General features: G+C 64.1%; 1 protein-coding gene across 4 annotated transcripts in view; it reads left to right on the plus strand.

Moving 5' to 3' along the window:
- Positions 1-14901, plus strand: part of EXD3 (exonuclease 3'-5' domain containing 3) — a 73940-nt gene that overhangs the window by 17496 nt on the left and 41543 nt on the right. For 3 of the 4 annotated variants that reach the window (XM_067040230.1, XM_067040233.1, XM_067040232.1), the window contains exons 4-7: positions 5028-5092; positions 8365-8538; positions 8876-9043; positions 13794-13847. In XM_067040230.1, the coding sequence (XP_066896331.1) occupies positions 5028-5092; positions 8365-8538; positions 8876-9043; positions 13794-13847 (461 nt within the window). Of the gene's footprint in view, positions 1-5027; positions 5093-7633; positions 7711-8364; positions 8539-8875; positions 9044-13793; positions 13848-14901 lie in introns of those variants that run through there. The other variant, XM_067040231.1, reaches the window with a different exon arrangement.

Below are 14901 nucleotides of genomic sequence, written 5' to 3' on the forward strand. Positions count from 1 at the left end.
CCTGTCGGTTCCCATGCACCCACCTGGGTGGGCCCGTTTGCTGGAGGTCCCTTCTCGCTGCTTCCTGGGGCCTCCAGGTGTGCGGTCGGGTCCCCAAGCAGCAAGAGCTTGCCTTTCCCTTGCTGGTGTCCATGCTGTCTTTTTCTCCTCCCACGGCTGTGTGGCCTGATGTTTGAGCACCTGTGCTGGGGACAGGCGGTCAGTCTCTGGGGTGGGTGGTTTGCTGGATGAAGCAAGACCTTGGCACCGCACTTCCCAGGTGGGCAGCCTGGCGTGGCCAGAAGTACACGGCCCGCTGGGTGTGGGCGCAGGGTGGGGGCTCCGAGGGGCTTGGCTCCGTCTCCTCACCCGTAGCTCTGTCCTGGCTGCACCCCGGCTCGGGGCTCGAGCCCCTCCCAGCCGCGTACGGAACCCAGACCAGAGGCCAGAGGACCGACGGTGGGCTGGAGATAGTGGCAGTCCCCGCCTCTGCAGAGGGGCTGTGTGTCCCTGTCCTGGCCATGCGCGGGCGGCAGGGAGCCTGCTGGCCTTTGGAGGTGCTGCCAGGTCTGCAGACTGGTGGGGCTCCTGCTGCAGCCCCTTCTCTGGCCCCTCTGCTCTGCTCATGGGCAGGGCCTCTGCCTGCCAGCCGCCGCCCGGGGGTGGCTGCAGGCATCCTGGCTGCTCCGCTGGGCTTTCAGGCCGCCTGCTGACAGGCGGGTGTGGTCCAGGCAGCCGGGGCTCGGCCCGTCTGGTGCTGCCTCTGGCTGGTGCCGAGTTGGACGACAGACCAGCTGTAGGAGCCTTGACCCATCCAGACCCTGAGTGTCCACAGGGCCAGGTCACGGGGTCACGCGAGGAGGGCCCAGGGGCGGAGGGGCTCTGGGTGGCTCCCTGAGGGAGGCCAGCTGTCCACGGTCCAGCTCAGCCCCCAGTTCCACCAGGAAAAAGTATCCATTTCATTTCTTACCACCAGCTCTATGGTAGCAAGTAACAGAGGTCTTTATAGAGTTAACCTGGCAGCTGGATTTTCTTCTAGAACGCATCTTTCCTGAGTGAAGGTGACTAAATTAGCTGCTTGGTGTCTGTCTGTCCGGCCCTTCGTGTCCCTGCGTCCCTCCTGTGCCCGTCAGGAGCAGCCCTGGAGGCAGCCCCGCAGCTCTGGGTGTCTGGTGGGCGGGGTGAAGCTCGAGGACGGAGGGCACAGGGCAGAGGGCGGGCCACCTTAGTGCTACAGCTGGGCCCTCTGGCCTCCCCCTGGTTCTCGGCCCCCATGCATTAGAGCCTGAGCCGCAGCACATGTGGGGAGCGCTCCCGGGGCCCCAGCGGGGCTCGCGCAGGGCAGGGAGCAGCAGCCCAGCTGGCCGTGGGAGTTCGAGTCTTTTTTTTTTTTAATATATATTTTTTTTAAGTTAGATTTTTTTTCATTTTCTTTCTCTTCCTTCCTTCCTTTTCTTTCTTTCTTGCCGTGTTGGGTCTTCGTTGCTGCGCGCGGGCTTTTCTCTAGTTGCCATGAGCGGGGGCTCCTCTTTGTTGCGGTGCACGGGCTTCTCATTGCAGTGGCTTCTCTTGTTGCAGAGCACGGGCTCTAGGCGCGCGGGCTTCAGTAGCTGTGGCACGCAGGCTCAACAGTTGTGGCTCACGGGCTCCAGAGCGCAGGCTCAGTAGTTGTGGCTCACAGGCTTAGCTGCTCCGCGGCACGTGGGATCTTCCCAGACCAGGGCTCGAACCTGTGTCCCCTGCACTGGGAGGTGGATTCTTAATCACTGTGCCACCAGGGAAGCCCCTCTCCATGACATTTTATATTTTTTGCATGGACTTCTTTTGTTACGTTTATCCCAAGAAATTTGAAATTTTTTATGTTACTGTACCTGATATCTTTTAAATGTTGATTTCTGTCTGTCGCTAGTATGGAGGCAACAGTGGACTTCTTTCTGTTTTTTTTTTTTTTTTTTTTTTTTTGGCCACACCAAAGTGGCTTGAGGGATCCTAGTTCCCCAACCAGGCATTGAACCCGGGCCCCCTGCAATGGAAACACGGAGCCCTAACCACTGGACCGCCAGGGAAGTCCCAACAATGGATTTCTTACTACTGGCCTGTGTTCACCATCCATGCTGAAATAAGTCCGTCGATTAATTCTAATACTGGTCTTTAGATTCTTCATTGCTTTCTAAAAAATGAATCATTTGTTCAGTGTGTAACGACATTTTGGGGTATTGTTTTTATTTTATTTTTATTTTTATTTTTTTATTTTTTATTTTTTTGCGGTACGGAGGCCTCTTACTGTTATGGCCTCTCCCGTTGCGGAGCACAGGCTCCGGACACGCAGGCTCAGTGGCCATGGCTCACGGGCCCAGCCGCTCGGTGGCACGTGGGATCTTCCCGGACCGGGGCACAAACCCGTGTCCCCTGCATCGGCAGGCGGACTCCCAACCACTGCACCACCAGGGAAGTCCCTGTTTTTATTTTTAAAGACTATTTTTTAGAGCAGTTTTCGGTTCACAGCAAAATGGAGAAGAACGTGGAGATTTCCCGTCTACCCCTGGCCCTCCCACATGCACCACCTCCCCCGTTATCACCATCCCCACCAGATGGGACACTTGTGACAAGTGAGGGACCTGCCTGGACACGCCGTCATCACCCAAAGTCCGTAGTCTACCTTGGGACTCACTCTTGGTGTTGTAGGTTCTGTGGGTTTGGACAATGCAAAGTGGCATGTTATCTACTATTGAAGGCTCATAGAGTAGTTTCTCTGCCCTAAGACCCTCTGTGCTCTCCTGTTCATCCTCCCTACCCCCAACCCCCGGCAACTCGTGATCCTTATACTGACTCCATAGTTCTGCCTTTTCCAGAACGTCCTAGAGTTGGAATCATACTACGTACATAGTCTGCAGCCTTTTCAGATTGGCTTCTCTCACTTAGTAATTTGCATTTAAGTTCCCTCCCTGTCTTTTCCTGGCTTGATGGCTCATGTCTTTTTAGTGCTGAATAATATTCCATTGTCTGGAGGGACCAGAGTTTATTGATCAGAGTGCTGATGCTTTTATTTTTTCCTGTCTAAGTTCTATGGCCTTAATTTTTCCTTCTTGCTGCTCTGCACTGGTGTCGAATGCACAGTGGGTATCCTCCTGGTGTTTCCGTCTTCGGGGAACGCTTGCAGCATTGAGTTCTGTGTTCGCTGAGGGTTTTTTATAGAAGCCTTTTGTCTGGTTAAGGAAGTTCTTTCTCTTCAAGTTTGCTGAGTTATTTCTTAAATTATAACTAGAACTCTCCCTTAAGAGATGCTTGTTCTGCATCTATTGAGAGCATCGTGTGACTTTCGTTTTTTATTTCACTAGCAAACCAGGCTGATGGACCTTCAGTTGTCCAACCAGCCTTGTTTTCTGGGACGGACCCTCCTGTGGTGTACACGGGTGTCTTGTCCGCGTCCCTGAGCCCGTGTCGTTGGGGGCTGTCCTCCAGGGTGTGGCTCGGGTCCCCAGCCTTTCCCTCTGTCCCGCTTCCTGCGAGGAGCCAGCAGGTTGCCGTCGTCTCCCTGATTCTTGGATAGATTCGCAGGTGAAGCCACCTGGGCTCCTGATACCCCAGATTTGGCCGGGAGAGTCTATTAGTGGCTCCCCTGCCCCAGTGTGTGCACTGATGATCAGGTCCTGACTCTGACCCCTGACCCCGACCCACACCATGTGAGGGCATGGCTGGGGTCCTGACCCCTGACCCCCACCATGTGCGAGGTGTGGCTGAGGTCCTGGCTAAGTGCCAGGGGCTTCTCCCACCTCCTGGGCTGGGGTCGGGGGCATGCCAGGAGCCCAGACCCCCCTTGGCTGCTTTCCTTCCCGTCCTCCCTGGGCTCTGGGCCCTGGCGCCTGCCGGTTCTGAACAAAAGGACCAGAAGGCTAATACTCCGAGCTCCCAGTGCAGGGGGCCCAGGTTCGATCCCTGGTCAGGGAACTAGATCCCGCGCGCATGCCGCAACTAAGACCCGGCACAGCCAGGTAAATAAAAACATACATACGTACAGTGTGGTCATTCAGTTTAAAAAAAAAAAAAAGAACCGGAAGGTTTGCCTGTAATTTCTCAGCGGGGCTGGAAAGGTTACATCGCCCGGGCCTTTGAAGCAGAACTTGCAAGGCAAGGAGGGGCTGGGCCTCAAGGCTCGAGCTGCCAGGGAGCTGGGGTGGGGGAGCGGGTTAGGCCCGGGAGGTGCTGCCGAGGCTGGCAGGGCTGCAGGGAGGCTCTGGGGAGGCGGGAGCCCCGCCTGGCGTGCAGGGAGCGTGAGGCCCAGGGGCGGGCCCGCAGCCAGGGGGCGCTGGTGGCCATGGGCACCTCGGAGCTGGGTCCCCGGTCCCCTGGCCTCAGAAACAGCTTTCTTTCCCAAGCCAAGAGCTGGCAGCAGCGACCTTTGCGGGCCAGCCAGCTCTCCTTGGCACTGACCCTTTTCCAGCAGGAGGGTGACCCCGACCTCCCCTGTCCCGGCCCGCACTGGGCTGAGTGGCACCTGTGTCATGACTCCACGCCCCGTTCTGCAGCAGGGACAGCGGCTTCAGGGAGCAGCGGCCATGGGGGTGGGGAAGCTTTTGGGAGTGGCCAGTCTGCACGGGGCTCACCCGGGGCCGGGACAGGGCAGAGGGGAGACGGGGGAGACAGAGGCCGGAACCACTTCGGGGCCTCGGCAGGGGCCAGAGGCCAGACATGGTGGGCAGTGGACGGGTGTATGGGTGGCGTACCCCGCTGGGCGGGCCTTGCCCGTGGGGGGCCAAGGCAGTACTGCCAACTTAGCCCCGGCGGCCGACGCCCCTTCCCCACTCACACGGCCACTCTGAACCCACCGCGGCTTAAATCTGAGGCCAGGCTCCCTGAGCTGTCAGGGGAAGCCCACCCCGGTGGGCACTGCGGGAGGCAGCCCTGCTGGGTGGCCGGGCCACGGTCCTGGGGAAGGGGCAGAGAGGGCACAGGGGGCCGTGGGCGCCGGGCGGCGTCTGCAGGAGCCCCCAGGCCTCGGCCCCCGCCTGCCTCTCAGCCCCTGCTCGGCCCTTGTCTTGTCCCCTCAGGCCGGGACCCGCTGCTGTTCCTACAAACCCTGCAGACGCTGTGGTCCACTCGGGAGCTGGGACAGGTGAGCCCTCGGGGTGTGGGCACCGGGCCGCCAGCCTCGGCAGGCTGCCGTGTCCGAATGTTCTGGGGGATGTGTGGGATTGGAGCCGTGGGGTGAGGCCTGCTGGACGCTCAGAGCAGGCAGGGAGGGCCTGGGCCCACCACCGGCTTCCGGGCAGCGCAGGGCACCTGCCGGGCCTCGCCCGCTGCCCCCCCTCCCAGAGGGCCAGAGGGACAGCCCGTCTGGACAGCGGGGGGATGCATGTGGTCCGGCGGGAGGAGCTCTGGTGGGGAGGCTGCCAGGGTCTTCCACGGCCACCTGGGGGTCCTGCAGTGGCAGCCACCACTGCCCAGACCGTGTCCCGCTGTGGCCTGTGCCAGGAGGGCAACTCTGCCTCGCGGCCCCCGGGGGTGGTGCAGTTACTGGCCCTCGGCCGCTCCTTCCCGGCACTTTACTCCCTTGAGGCAGCGAAAGGGCGAGGGAGGCTGCCTTGGCTCCTGGGGAGGACGGGCCGCGGGGCCCACGCGGGGCTGGAGGGAGAGGGCCCCGTCCTCGTGGCACGTCCTCGTGCCAGCCTGGCCTCCAGCTGCCCGCCGAGGGTGGCAGAGTGCCCAGACCTGGGGCAGGCTGGCCGGGCAGGAGTCCGGAGCAGGTAGGCTCCAGGCTTCCACAGCGCTTCGTGGTGGAGGAGGGCCGGCAGCCGGCCTCCTCTCTGGGCAGGCCTGGGCTCCCCGCACGGCTGAGCTGCGGGGCCTTGGGCAGCTAGCAGCCACCTCTAGCCGTCAGCTGGAGAATCCAGAGGCTTTGCAAAAGCCAAACGTTTTTTGATTTTCCAGTTTCGTGCCCTGTGGCTTGGGGGTGAGACTCAGGAAACGGGGCTGTGGTGCTGTTCAGCCTTCCTGTTGGGAGCGGGCTCGTTGTGAGATTGTATTCTCTGCCCTGGTGTCCCGGTGAGCCGGCCTGTGAGCTCGGCTGGAGAGGACCCTCCATCCCTGTTCGCTGAAGGCAGGAGCCAGCGGCCCGCAGAGCCGGAGGAGGAGCCGGGCGCTGCCCCGGGGGCAGGAGGGCGTGGGGGGGCGGGGGCTGCAAATGAAGCCTGGGGGCCGTCTCCCTAGTGGTTGTGCCTGGGCAGAGTGTCTGTCTCTGGATCTACTTCTCTGGGAAGCGTCCGCTTCCTCCACGTCACCACGGTTTCGGCCGGAGGTCCTTCCCGGTTCCTGACCCCCGCGTCTCCCGGCAGCGCTGCCCTCCCCAGGCCTTGTGCCTCTTTCCCGGGGCTGATCTCAGCCTTCAGGTATAGCCGGACGCCCAAGTCACCGGTTTCCAGGAGTCTTGGTTTCCGATGCTGCATTTAACGCCACACCTTCCCCCCGAGTTCTGTTCGCCACCGGTCTGATGTGTAGGAGTCCGTTGTCCTTCTTGTTTTCTGATTTTCACGGTGTCTCCTTCGACGAGTCTGTTGTTCATTTCCAAAGAAACACAGGGCTGTGTCTTGATGTCGCTTAGCTGTTTGTTTCTGGCTGTGAAGGAGCCCGGTCCATCTGTTTTGGTTTTTGCACAGGACAGGCTTGTTTTGTGGTTAGTTGTTTAAATGCTCTGAGTTCCCTACTTGGCGAAAGCTCCCGCCTGGAGGGGACACACGTTTGCTCACCAGAGCTTGTCCTGGGTTCCCGTGAGCAGCCGGCACCACGCTGCGCAATGTCCAAGCTCGGACGCTTGTGATAACCAAGGGCCCGGCAGCTGGACACGCGGTGGCTCGAGCCCGAGGACGAGGGTGCAGGTGAGCCAGGGTGTCCTGGGGGCCGAGGGAACAGCAGAGGGGCCCAGGGGGCGGCCGCGTGACAGCAGCTGGGGCCCAGCAGAGCACGTGGAGTTTTCGGGGACCGCACAGGACAGGGAGTCTGGAGATGGAGGGGAGGCCAGAGGGCACGGGGGAGGGAGAGGGGAGGTCAGCCGGGGTCTCGGAGCCAGGGGTCCCGAGGATCGTCGACATGGACGCTGAGCCCCCCACGCCAAGGGCAGGGGTAGCACGGGAGGGCGACATGGGGCCGTAAACCCCCGGGGCCCAACCCTGGTGCGTGAGGCCCACCCCAGGGCTGCAGCTAGCGCTCAGGGCCACTTGCGTCTTATTCTTTACTTAATTTTGATTATTCTTTCCTTTTATCATTTTAGACGTATGTATATTGCTATTTTCATTCCCAGACCGATCTCTTACTGTTCTTTATTCTTAGAGCTTTGATCTCCCTGCTTGTGGTCGTCACTCGTGGTGAATTGTTCCTTGTGTGAACCGGTCGTTTGTCATTGTGAGCTCACCTTAGTGCGGCGTTTTCCCTCTGGTGGCTGAGGGCCAGATCCCCAGGGGCGTCCCCAGGACCACCCTCCTGAGCACACGTGGAAATAAATCCAAATCCCAAGGCCGGAGCTGGGTCCTTCTAGACCTTTCCTTTTTCCAAGCAAGGGGTGTGGTGCTGCTGGAGACCCCGCCCCCTCCTCGGGCAATGCGGGACAGTGGCCCCCAGGCTCTGTGGGAACCGTGGCCCCTGCTGGTGCCCTTCAGACCCCCGAGAGGTGTTTGTGGCCTTGCCCATCTGTCCTGCAGGGCGACAGTGGTCCTCAGGGTCTGTCTGAGGCCATCTCAGGTGAGTTCCAACCGCCACAGCGAGGGCAGCCCCTTCCAGAGGGCCCTTGGGTGCGAGGGCTTCGGCCCCCTGAGCTCACACCTGACGCCTGCAGCTCTACCCTGGCCCGGACCCCAGCAGGTCCTCTGTCAAGGGAGCTGCAGTGACCTGAACCACTGGAGCGGGCAGGGCGTGGCGGGCTGGCCGTGCACAGGGCCCCGCCGGTCATGCAGAGGACGCCCGGCTGCTCTAGAGACGGTGGTGAAACGCACGTTGTCCCCCTAGACGTGGGTGTCGGGAGCACGCCTGTTCTTGTCTCTGTCTTTCGGCTCTTACGCGTCTCCCAGAGCTTCCCAGCACAGGAGGTAGAAAAGTAAACAAAAGGCATTTTTCAGTTGGGGTCTTTTCCTTTTTTCCGTCTCCTGTCGCTTGCTGGGCCCTGCTGACCTGCCACCGTTGCTGAAGGGCCAGCACCACGCCCCATGCGTGCCACGTGGGCGATCAGGGCGCAGAGGAGCTCCGCCCAGGCTCTGGCCTGGGGAGCAAGCCCCAGCCTCTGCAGGACCACTGGCCTGGACAGTCCTTGTGCCTGGCCGGGGTGCAGCGGACCAGGAAGGTGCGGGTCGGGGAAGCCGGCAGGAGGACTCACCGCAGCGAGGCCTTGTGTCTCCACAGCTCCGGGAGGAAGCCCAGAGGGGGTTCGCCGCCCTGGAGGACCCGCTCACCGCCCTCCTGGACATGCTGGACGGCAGCCGGGGCTGGCGGGGGAAGGGCCCCTCCCTGGAGGCCTGGGTCGCCCGCGAGCTGAAGCGCTGCTTACAGGCACAGCCGTGCCCAGGACCGGCCCGGGTGAGCCCTGCCCGCGGCCCACAGCCTGCCCCTTCCCAGCCCGTCCAGGCCTCGGTGCGGGGTTCCCATGCACACCTGGCCGGGCCCCTGTGGCCTGTAGAGGTCACCCATGGTGGTCGGGGGTTCTCGGCCTCCCAAGAGCCACACGCCAGGCCGACCTCGACTCCCTTGCCTGTGTCCCTGCCTGCCAGCCCCTGCTCGCTCACAGCGTCCACCCACTGGCTCTGGGCTGCAGGTGCTGGCCGCACCGGGCCTGCCCAAGCACCAACCCCCCGCCCGCACCAGACCCCGCGACTCTGGCTGCCGCCTCCACTGAAGCTGGGCCTGGGGCCTCTAGGGCAGCCCAGGGCTGAAGCAGCTGCAGGCCCGTGCGGTCAAGCTCCTCGCCGAGAGCCCCCCTGGCCTTGTGGAGCCGCTGGTCAGCATCTTCCAGCTGCAGGACGCAGACCGGAGCCCCCTGCTGGCTCACGTCCACCGGCTGCACCAGGAGGGCAAGTTCAAAGAAGTGAGTGAGACCCTCCCTGTGGCTCTGGGCCTCTCGTGCACGGGCCGGGCCTCCACGTGGGTCAGCGGGGTAGGCAGGAGCCAGGCTGGGGCTCGAGGCACCTAAGCCCAGAAGTGTCCCCTCTGCCCTCCAGCGTCGGGGGGCCTTGCAGGGGGCCTCAGGTCTGGTGTGCAGGGTTTCGGGGTCCAGCCGCCCTGGGGACCATGTCAGGTTCGTGCCTGGCGTGGAGGCCCTGGCCTCTCCCCCTCGGTCAGCGGCATGGGGACGCCCAGCTCTGGCCCAGAACCCCGCGTGGCTGCAGCCCAGCTTCCTTTGTTAACTCCCAGAATTGCTCTCAGGGTGGGGGGGCTGAGGAGTGGGGGTGTGGGAGAAGCTAGCCATAGTCTCTGTGCCCCGGGCCCAGATCTCCCGCCCCTGCCCAGACTCACCCCGAGGTCATTTGGTCCCATGTTGGCCCGGCCTGGGGGCGGGGGAGTCGAGGCCCCTTGGGGCCCAGCTGCTGCTCCATGAGGACAGACCCTCCCTGCGTGGGGGGCCCTGAAGCCACGACCATGCCAGGCCGGGGGCCTGGCCACTGTGCTCTAGTCCTGGTCGGTAACAGAGCACGTGTCCGGGCATCTGTAAGCTGCCCTCGGCCTCCCAGACCTGTCGTGCGGCCCTGCCCCAGAGCCGGGGGCTGCGCTCTGGGTGGCGCCCACCCCTGCCTGTTTACTGGGTCCCTCGGACTGGGTCGTGCCAGGGGTGGTGACCCCGTGAGGGTCTGCGTCCCGAGGGCCCTGCTGGCTCCCACCCCGGGGACTGGCCCCAGCACACCTGTGGTTTTTAGAAGATCAGTTGTGGGGCATCGGTCCGGCTTGGGGCGCAGATTCTCAGCTACGTCAGTCAGGAGTCCCCAGTGTGTGCGACACATGTGGGTTGGGGGCCGCCCGAGGGGGAGGGCATTTTGCTCCCTTGTTGTGGGAAGGGCTGGGCCAGGAGGGCAAACGTGGGCCTTAGTGGCTGCAGGTCTCTGGGTGGGAATTTGGGGGTTTTTGGAGGCTCGGTGGTTTGCTGAGTCTTTGTGAGCAGCACCGACTCTCATTTAAGCCCAGAAGGTTCTGAGATGAAGAGGGGGCTCTGAGGTCATGGCCCAGCGGTCACGGGGATGGCCCGACTGTGGGTGAGGTCGGGAGCGGCGGGGCCCACGGGTGAGCGGTGGGGCGGGGGGAGCTGTCAGCGAAGCTCTGAGCCATGCTGCAGGCGCAGGGGGCCCGATGCGAGACACGCGATGACCTCGCAGGGCAGGGGAGGTGGGGCCGCCCCGGCGCCCGGCTCAGAGGTGCCCTCTCCCTGGGTGATGAGTCCAGCGCCCAGGGACCAGAGGCGTGCTCCGGACTCGCCTCCCCCGCTGCCTCGTGGGGCCCAAAGATTCTGGCGCCAGGGTGCCAACAGGCGTGGGGTGCGGCCGGCACCCAGGCAGGTCCCAGGCCCACCCCACACGGAGCCCTCTTCCCGGGGAGGCAGCCCGTCGGAACCGAGGTGTGCGGCCCCGGTGCAGGTGGAGGGTGTGCCGCACGGCCACGATGGCGGCTCAGGGACCAGGTTCCCGGCCGCTCGGGGCTTGGCCGGGGCTGACGGGGCGCCGAGGCAGAAGGCGGGCTGGTGTGTCGCGTCTCCTGTTACGCTCAGGCCTTTCAGAGAGCGTCTGGGCGGCCGAACGCGCCTCCCGAGCGCTCTGAGGCCAGACTCGCACACAAAGGGGGCTCTTGTCCCGCACAGGCCCCTCGTGCGAAGAAAGGCCATTGTCCCCGAGCAGGGCGGCCCGGCAGGCAGTGCACGCTCCAGTGCCCACCGCCGCGCCGCCGAGGGGCCGCCTTCAGGCCTGTCCGCTCGGATTAGCGGGGACTCACGACTTAATGCGCTGCGATATTTCATGTCGAGGGCGGCGGCTGGCCCCGGCCGCGTGAATGCCTGCTTTTGTCTGCTGCATTATTTTATTTACATTTTTTAAACAGCTTATCAAGGTAAAAAGATAGCTTTGCTTTAAAAAAAAAAAAAAAAAAAAAAAAAAGCCTCTTGGCTCCAGGCCCGCGCTGAGCCGCCGAGGATGGAAGGCCCGTCCCGGGGCCCGGCCGCCGGGTCTGGGCACCTGCCCAGCCCCATTGCTGGCCGAGCGGGCAGTTGGGCGTCCGTGCAGGGCTCTTCCCACTGTCACCGCCCCAGCCCCTCGGCTCCTCGGCTCTTCTTGGTTACTTTCCCCCAAAGCGGCAGCTCTGGGGTCCGTCTGATCAGAGGTCCCTGCAGCCCCGCCCTGACCCGGCCTCAGGGCAGCCCTCTTCTCGGCGGCTGGCTCTCAGCCCCCTGGGCGGAGGTCAGGGACGCCCGCAAGGTGCCAGGTGGGCCCAGCCCTGATCAGTGTCCATCTGCAGGTCCCGGCCACTACCTGCTCCCTGGCCTGGGTCTGGAGCCAGTTGCAGGCACCTGGGCCAGCAGGCAATCTTCCTGCACCCGCGGGGGCCCCCCACGTGGCCGCGTGGCCGCTGGGGAGCCGTGGGCAGCCTGGCCTGCTGGCCCCTCAGCAGAAGCTCAGACTGACAAGTGAACAGAATCCAGTTCTCAGCCAGGCCCAATAGATCCAAGGTGGAGTCCAGGCCGGGGGCTTCCTAGAGGAGGTTCTGCTGCCAGGTAACCGTGGCCGCCCCCGATGGAGTCAGGGCGCCCTCCCGTGGCCGGGTGAGGCCAAACGGTCCCCCTCCTCGTCTTGTGTCCCCCCCAGCCTCCAGGCCACAGAGCCCCCCAGGGCTGCGGGGGCAGGATGAGGACACTTCCCAGACTGTCCCTGGGGGTGTCCATGGCCTTCCAACCCTGGATGCTCTGGCCACACCCCTCAGTGTCCACGCAGGCTGCCTGGCCAAAAGAGGGCAGCCTGGGTGCACAGAGGCTCCAGCCTGGCCTGGATAGAGGCTGGCTGCCCTGGAGGAAGCAGGCAGAAGAGAATGGGACCCAAACCCTCTGGCAGAGTCGTCCTGTGGCCAGGGCTGTGCATCCCTCACGGGGAGGGGGCGGGGGGGCCTGCTGAGGAGCTGGATCCTCAGACGATGGAGGCCGACAGCCCAGCAGAGCGGCGAGGAGCAGGGCCCACCTCGCTGCCCCCTCCCCCGCTCCCAGGTCACTGCCCAGGGCCTCCAGGGCCTGACCTGGAGCCGGGGAGGGTCCCAGGCCCCCACTCGTCCCTCCCACGGCCCCTTCTCCGACCGTGGCATGGCCCGACCAAGCCTAGGTCCAGATGTTGTCCCTTCAGGAGCCTGAAGGCCAGGCAAGGGTCCAGCAGATGCAGGTTCTGAATAAAGTGTGTGAGGCCACCAGTGTGTGCACTCTGGCCTTCTTGGATGAGGGTCCGGATCTCCCTCAACTTCTCGGGGGTTTCCCGTCCAGAAGAGGTCAGAGCCATCCTGTGAGGCTGGAGTGGTGCCCAGGAAGGCCCCCACAGGACCACAGGTGGTGGCTCCGGCACCCTGCCCACAGCCCTGGGCCCCTCCCCCAAGCCCTGCACCCTCTCCTCAACCCTGGCTCCTTCCCCGGCCCCGCCCCAGCCCCTCCCCCATTTCTGCTTTATCCCCCTCGCCCAAGCCCTGCACCCCCCTTCCCCTGGCCCCGGGCCCCCTGGGGCCTGGCCGAGGCTGAGCTCCTGGACACCGGCCAGGCCACGGGGCGCCGGGTCAGCGCCGCGCAGGGAGAGGCCCCCAGCCCCGCGCCCCCTCCGCGCGGTCCAGGCCTCCACCGGAGCAGCCTTTCCCAGGCCGCTATTTTGGGCCTTCTGTGAGCTGCAGGGGGCGGGGCCGGGCTGCCCGGCTAGTTATTTTTGCTCATAATGGGAGCACGATGTATGGAAATTATTAATAGCAGAGCGGCCTGCGCTACGTGCGGGCGCCCAGGGCCGCGCCGTTTCCTCTGCTGAGTCGGGGGAGGGTCACGCGCCCCGCGCAGGGCAGGCCGCTCAGTGTGCCCACTACCCCATCTGAGGCGCTGCCTGGGGGGGTGGGGAGGTTCAGAGCCTCTTGCTCTGCGGCTCCTGGGGCAGCTCTCTGCATGCCCCCAGTGCACGACCACGCCGGTCCCGCTGCCGTGGACCTGGAGCGAGCCTGCCCCGTCCGGCGACCCCTGGTCACTGGGGCACGCGGCGTGGCTTGTGGAAAGGGTTCATTGGTCTGCAGGAGCCCCGCGTGCCAGGGCCGCCGCAGTCCCTCGGGCCTCCCGGGCGCACAGAGTCCCTCCGGGCCCTCGCTGTGGGCGCCGTGAATGGTGGGAGGGGACGCTCCCGGGAGGAGTGGGCCAGCAAGAGCAGACGTGGGGAGAGCTGTGTGCCCCGTGTCCAGGCCCCATGGCTAGGTGGTGGGCGCTTCTGTTCCTCTCTCTGCGTCCTCCACCCTCTCATCGGCAAGCCAGGCCCCGGGCCACCCGGCTCAGCACGCACTTGGCGGCCCCAACCAGGCGCACCTCAGTCTGGAGGGCACAGGGGTCATTCCACCCGCCCCACCGCGTGCGGGGCGTGGCTCGGCACAGGGGGCCTTGTGGGCTGGAGCACTGCCTGATTTCCGGCCGCTTGGCCCGGGGCCACGTGGCTGGAACTGGACCGGCCCCGTGGCTGTGCCTGCAGCGACTGGGCGGTGACAGGGTGGGAGTGGGGGCTGCGGAAGGGCGGGAGCCCGCACCTGTGGCACCGCCTGTCCCCCCCGGGCCCAGTGTCATCCAGTCCCTCTGTGTTTCCCAGGCCATTGTGCTGGGCACAAAGCTGCGGCTGCAGGCAGATCTTGATGTTGAGAAGGTAAGGGCCATTCTCATGCAAACTGCGTCGCTTCCAGCTCCAGTAAGGTCCAGGGCTCCAGAAACATGGTGTAGGGAGGGAGGGTCCCTCCCACTGAGCCCTGGGCTTTGCTCCCCACGAGGCAGCGGCAGTGGGGCCAGGGCGCTGGGGGGCAGGGGTCACATGTGACTACCTGATCATGTGAGGAGGGTCCAGGACGAGGGGAAGGGAGGGGCCAGCAAGGGCCTGTGCGTGGTCCGCAGGCATTAGTGTAATGTGCTCAGAAAGTGGCCGATCACCAGAAGCCCACCAAGCGTTTCTTCTCTGCTCTGGGGTGGCTGGAAGGGTTCTCAGGAGTGGGGGTTCCCATAAGGACCGCCCATCTGGAGCCCTGGTTTGGCAGATGGGCCTCTGTCCAACCTGGGCTCCAGACAGCCTGACATATGTGACCACATGGGGGAGGGGAAGGCAGGTGAGGAGGAGTCTTCTGCAGGGGCCATGGGGAGGGGGCTTTGTCGAGACCTGGTTCTTTCAACGGGAATGGCCAGTATGCCCCAGTGCCCAGCACCACGGCCAGGGGCTCCCTCGGGGCCTCCCCGAGGGCTCAGGCGGCCTGGGGGGTCTTGTAAGCTTGCACCAGTCCACATGCTGGTGCCGTCTTGCCCGTGACGGGCGTTTCTGGACCAGCAGGGCCATGGCCGGTAGTTGGTCTCCATCCTGTCCACCCCACCCTGCTCGGTGAAGACAAGGGGACGATGGGGCCCCTGCAGGAACCCCCTTGTCCCTTGGAGCCTCCCATCCTTCCCGATGGAGATGGGGTGACCACAGAGCCCCCCAGGGGTGGGGCCCAGGGAGCAGCTGGGCCTGTGTGGGTGCGGGGGCCCAAGCATGGGGCGCAGGCCGTGAGCCGCGCGTGGGCTTCACGAGGTCCTCAGACACTCGGTCGGGCCCCCAAGCTCCCCGGGGGAGGCAAGTTGCATGGAGCAGCCTCCAGGCCCCTTGGTGCTGATGCTCTGGCCACTCCCTGCACTGGGTGGGAAGTGAGTCTGGGGTCCTGGGTGCGGTGGAGCTGCGG

This window comes from Kogia breviceps, chromosome 8 (genome assembly GCF_026419965.1).
Source record: "Kogia breviceps isolate mKogBre1 chromosome 8, mKogBre1 haplotype 1, whole genome shotgun sequence".
Classification (NCBI taxonomy): Eukaryota; Metazoa; Chordata; class Mammalia; order Artiodactyla; family Physeteridae; genus Kogia; species Kogia breviceps.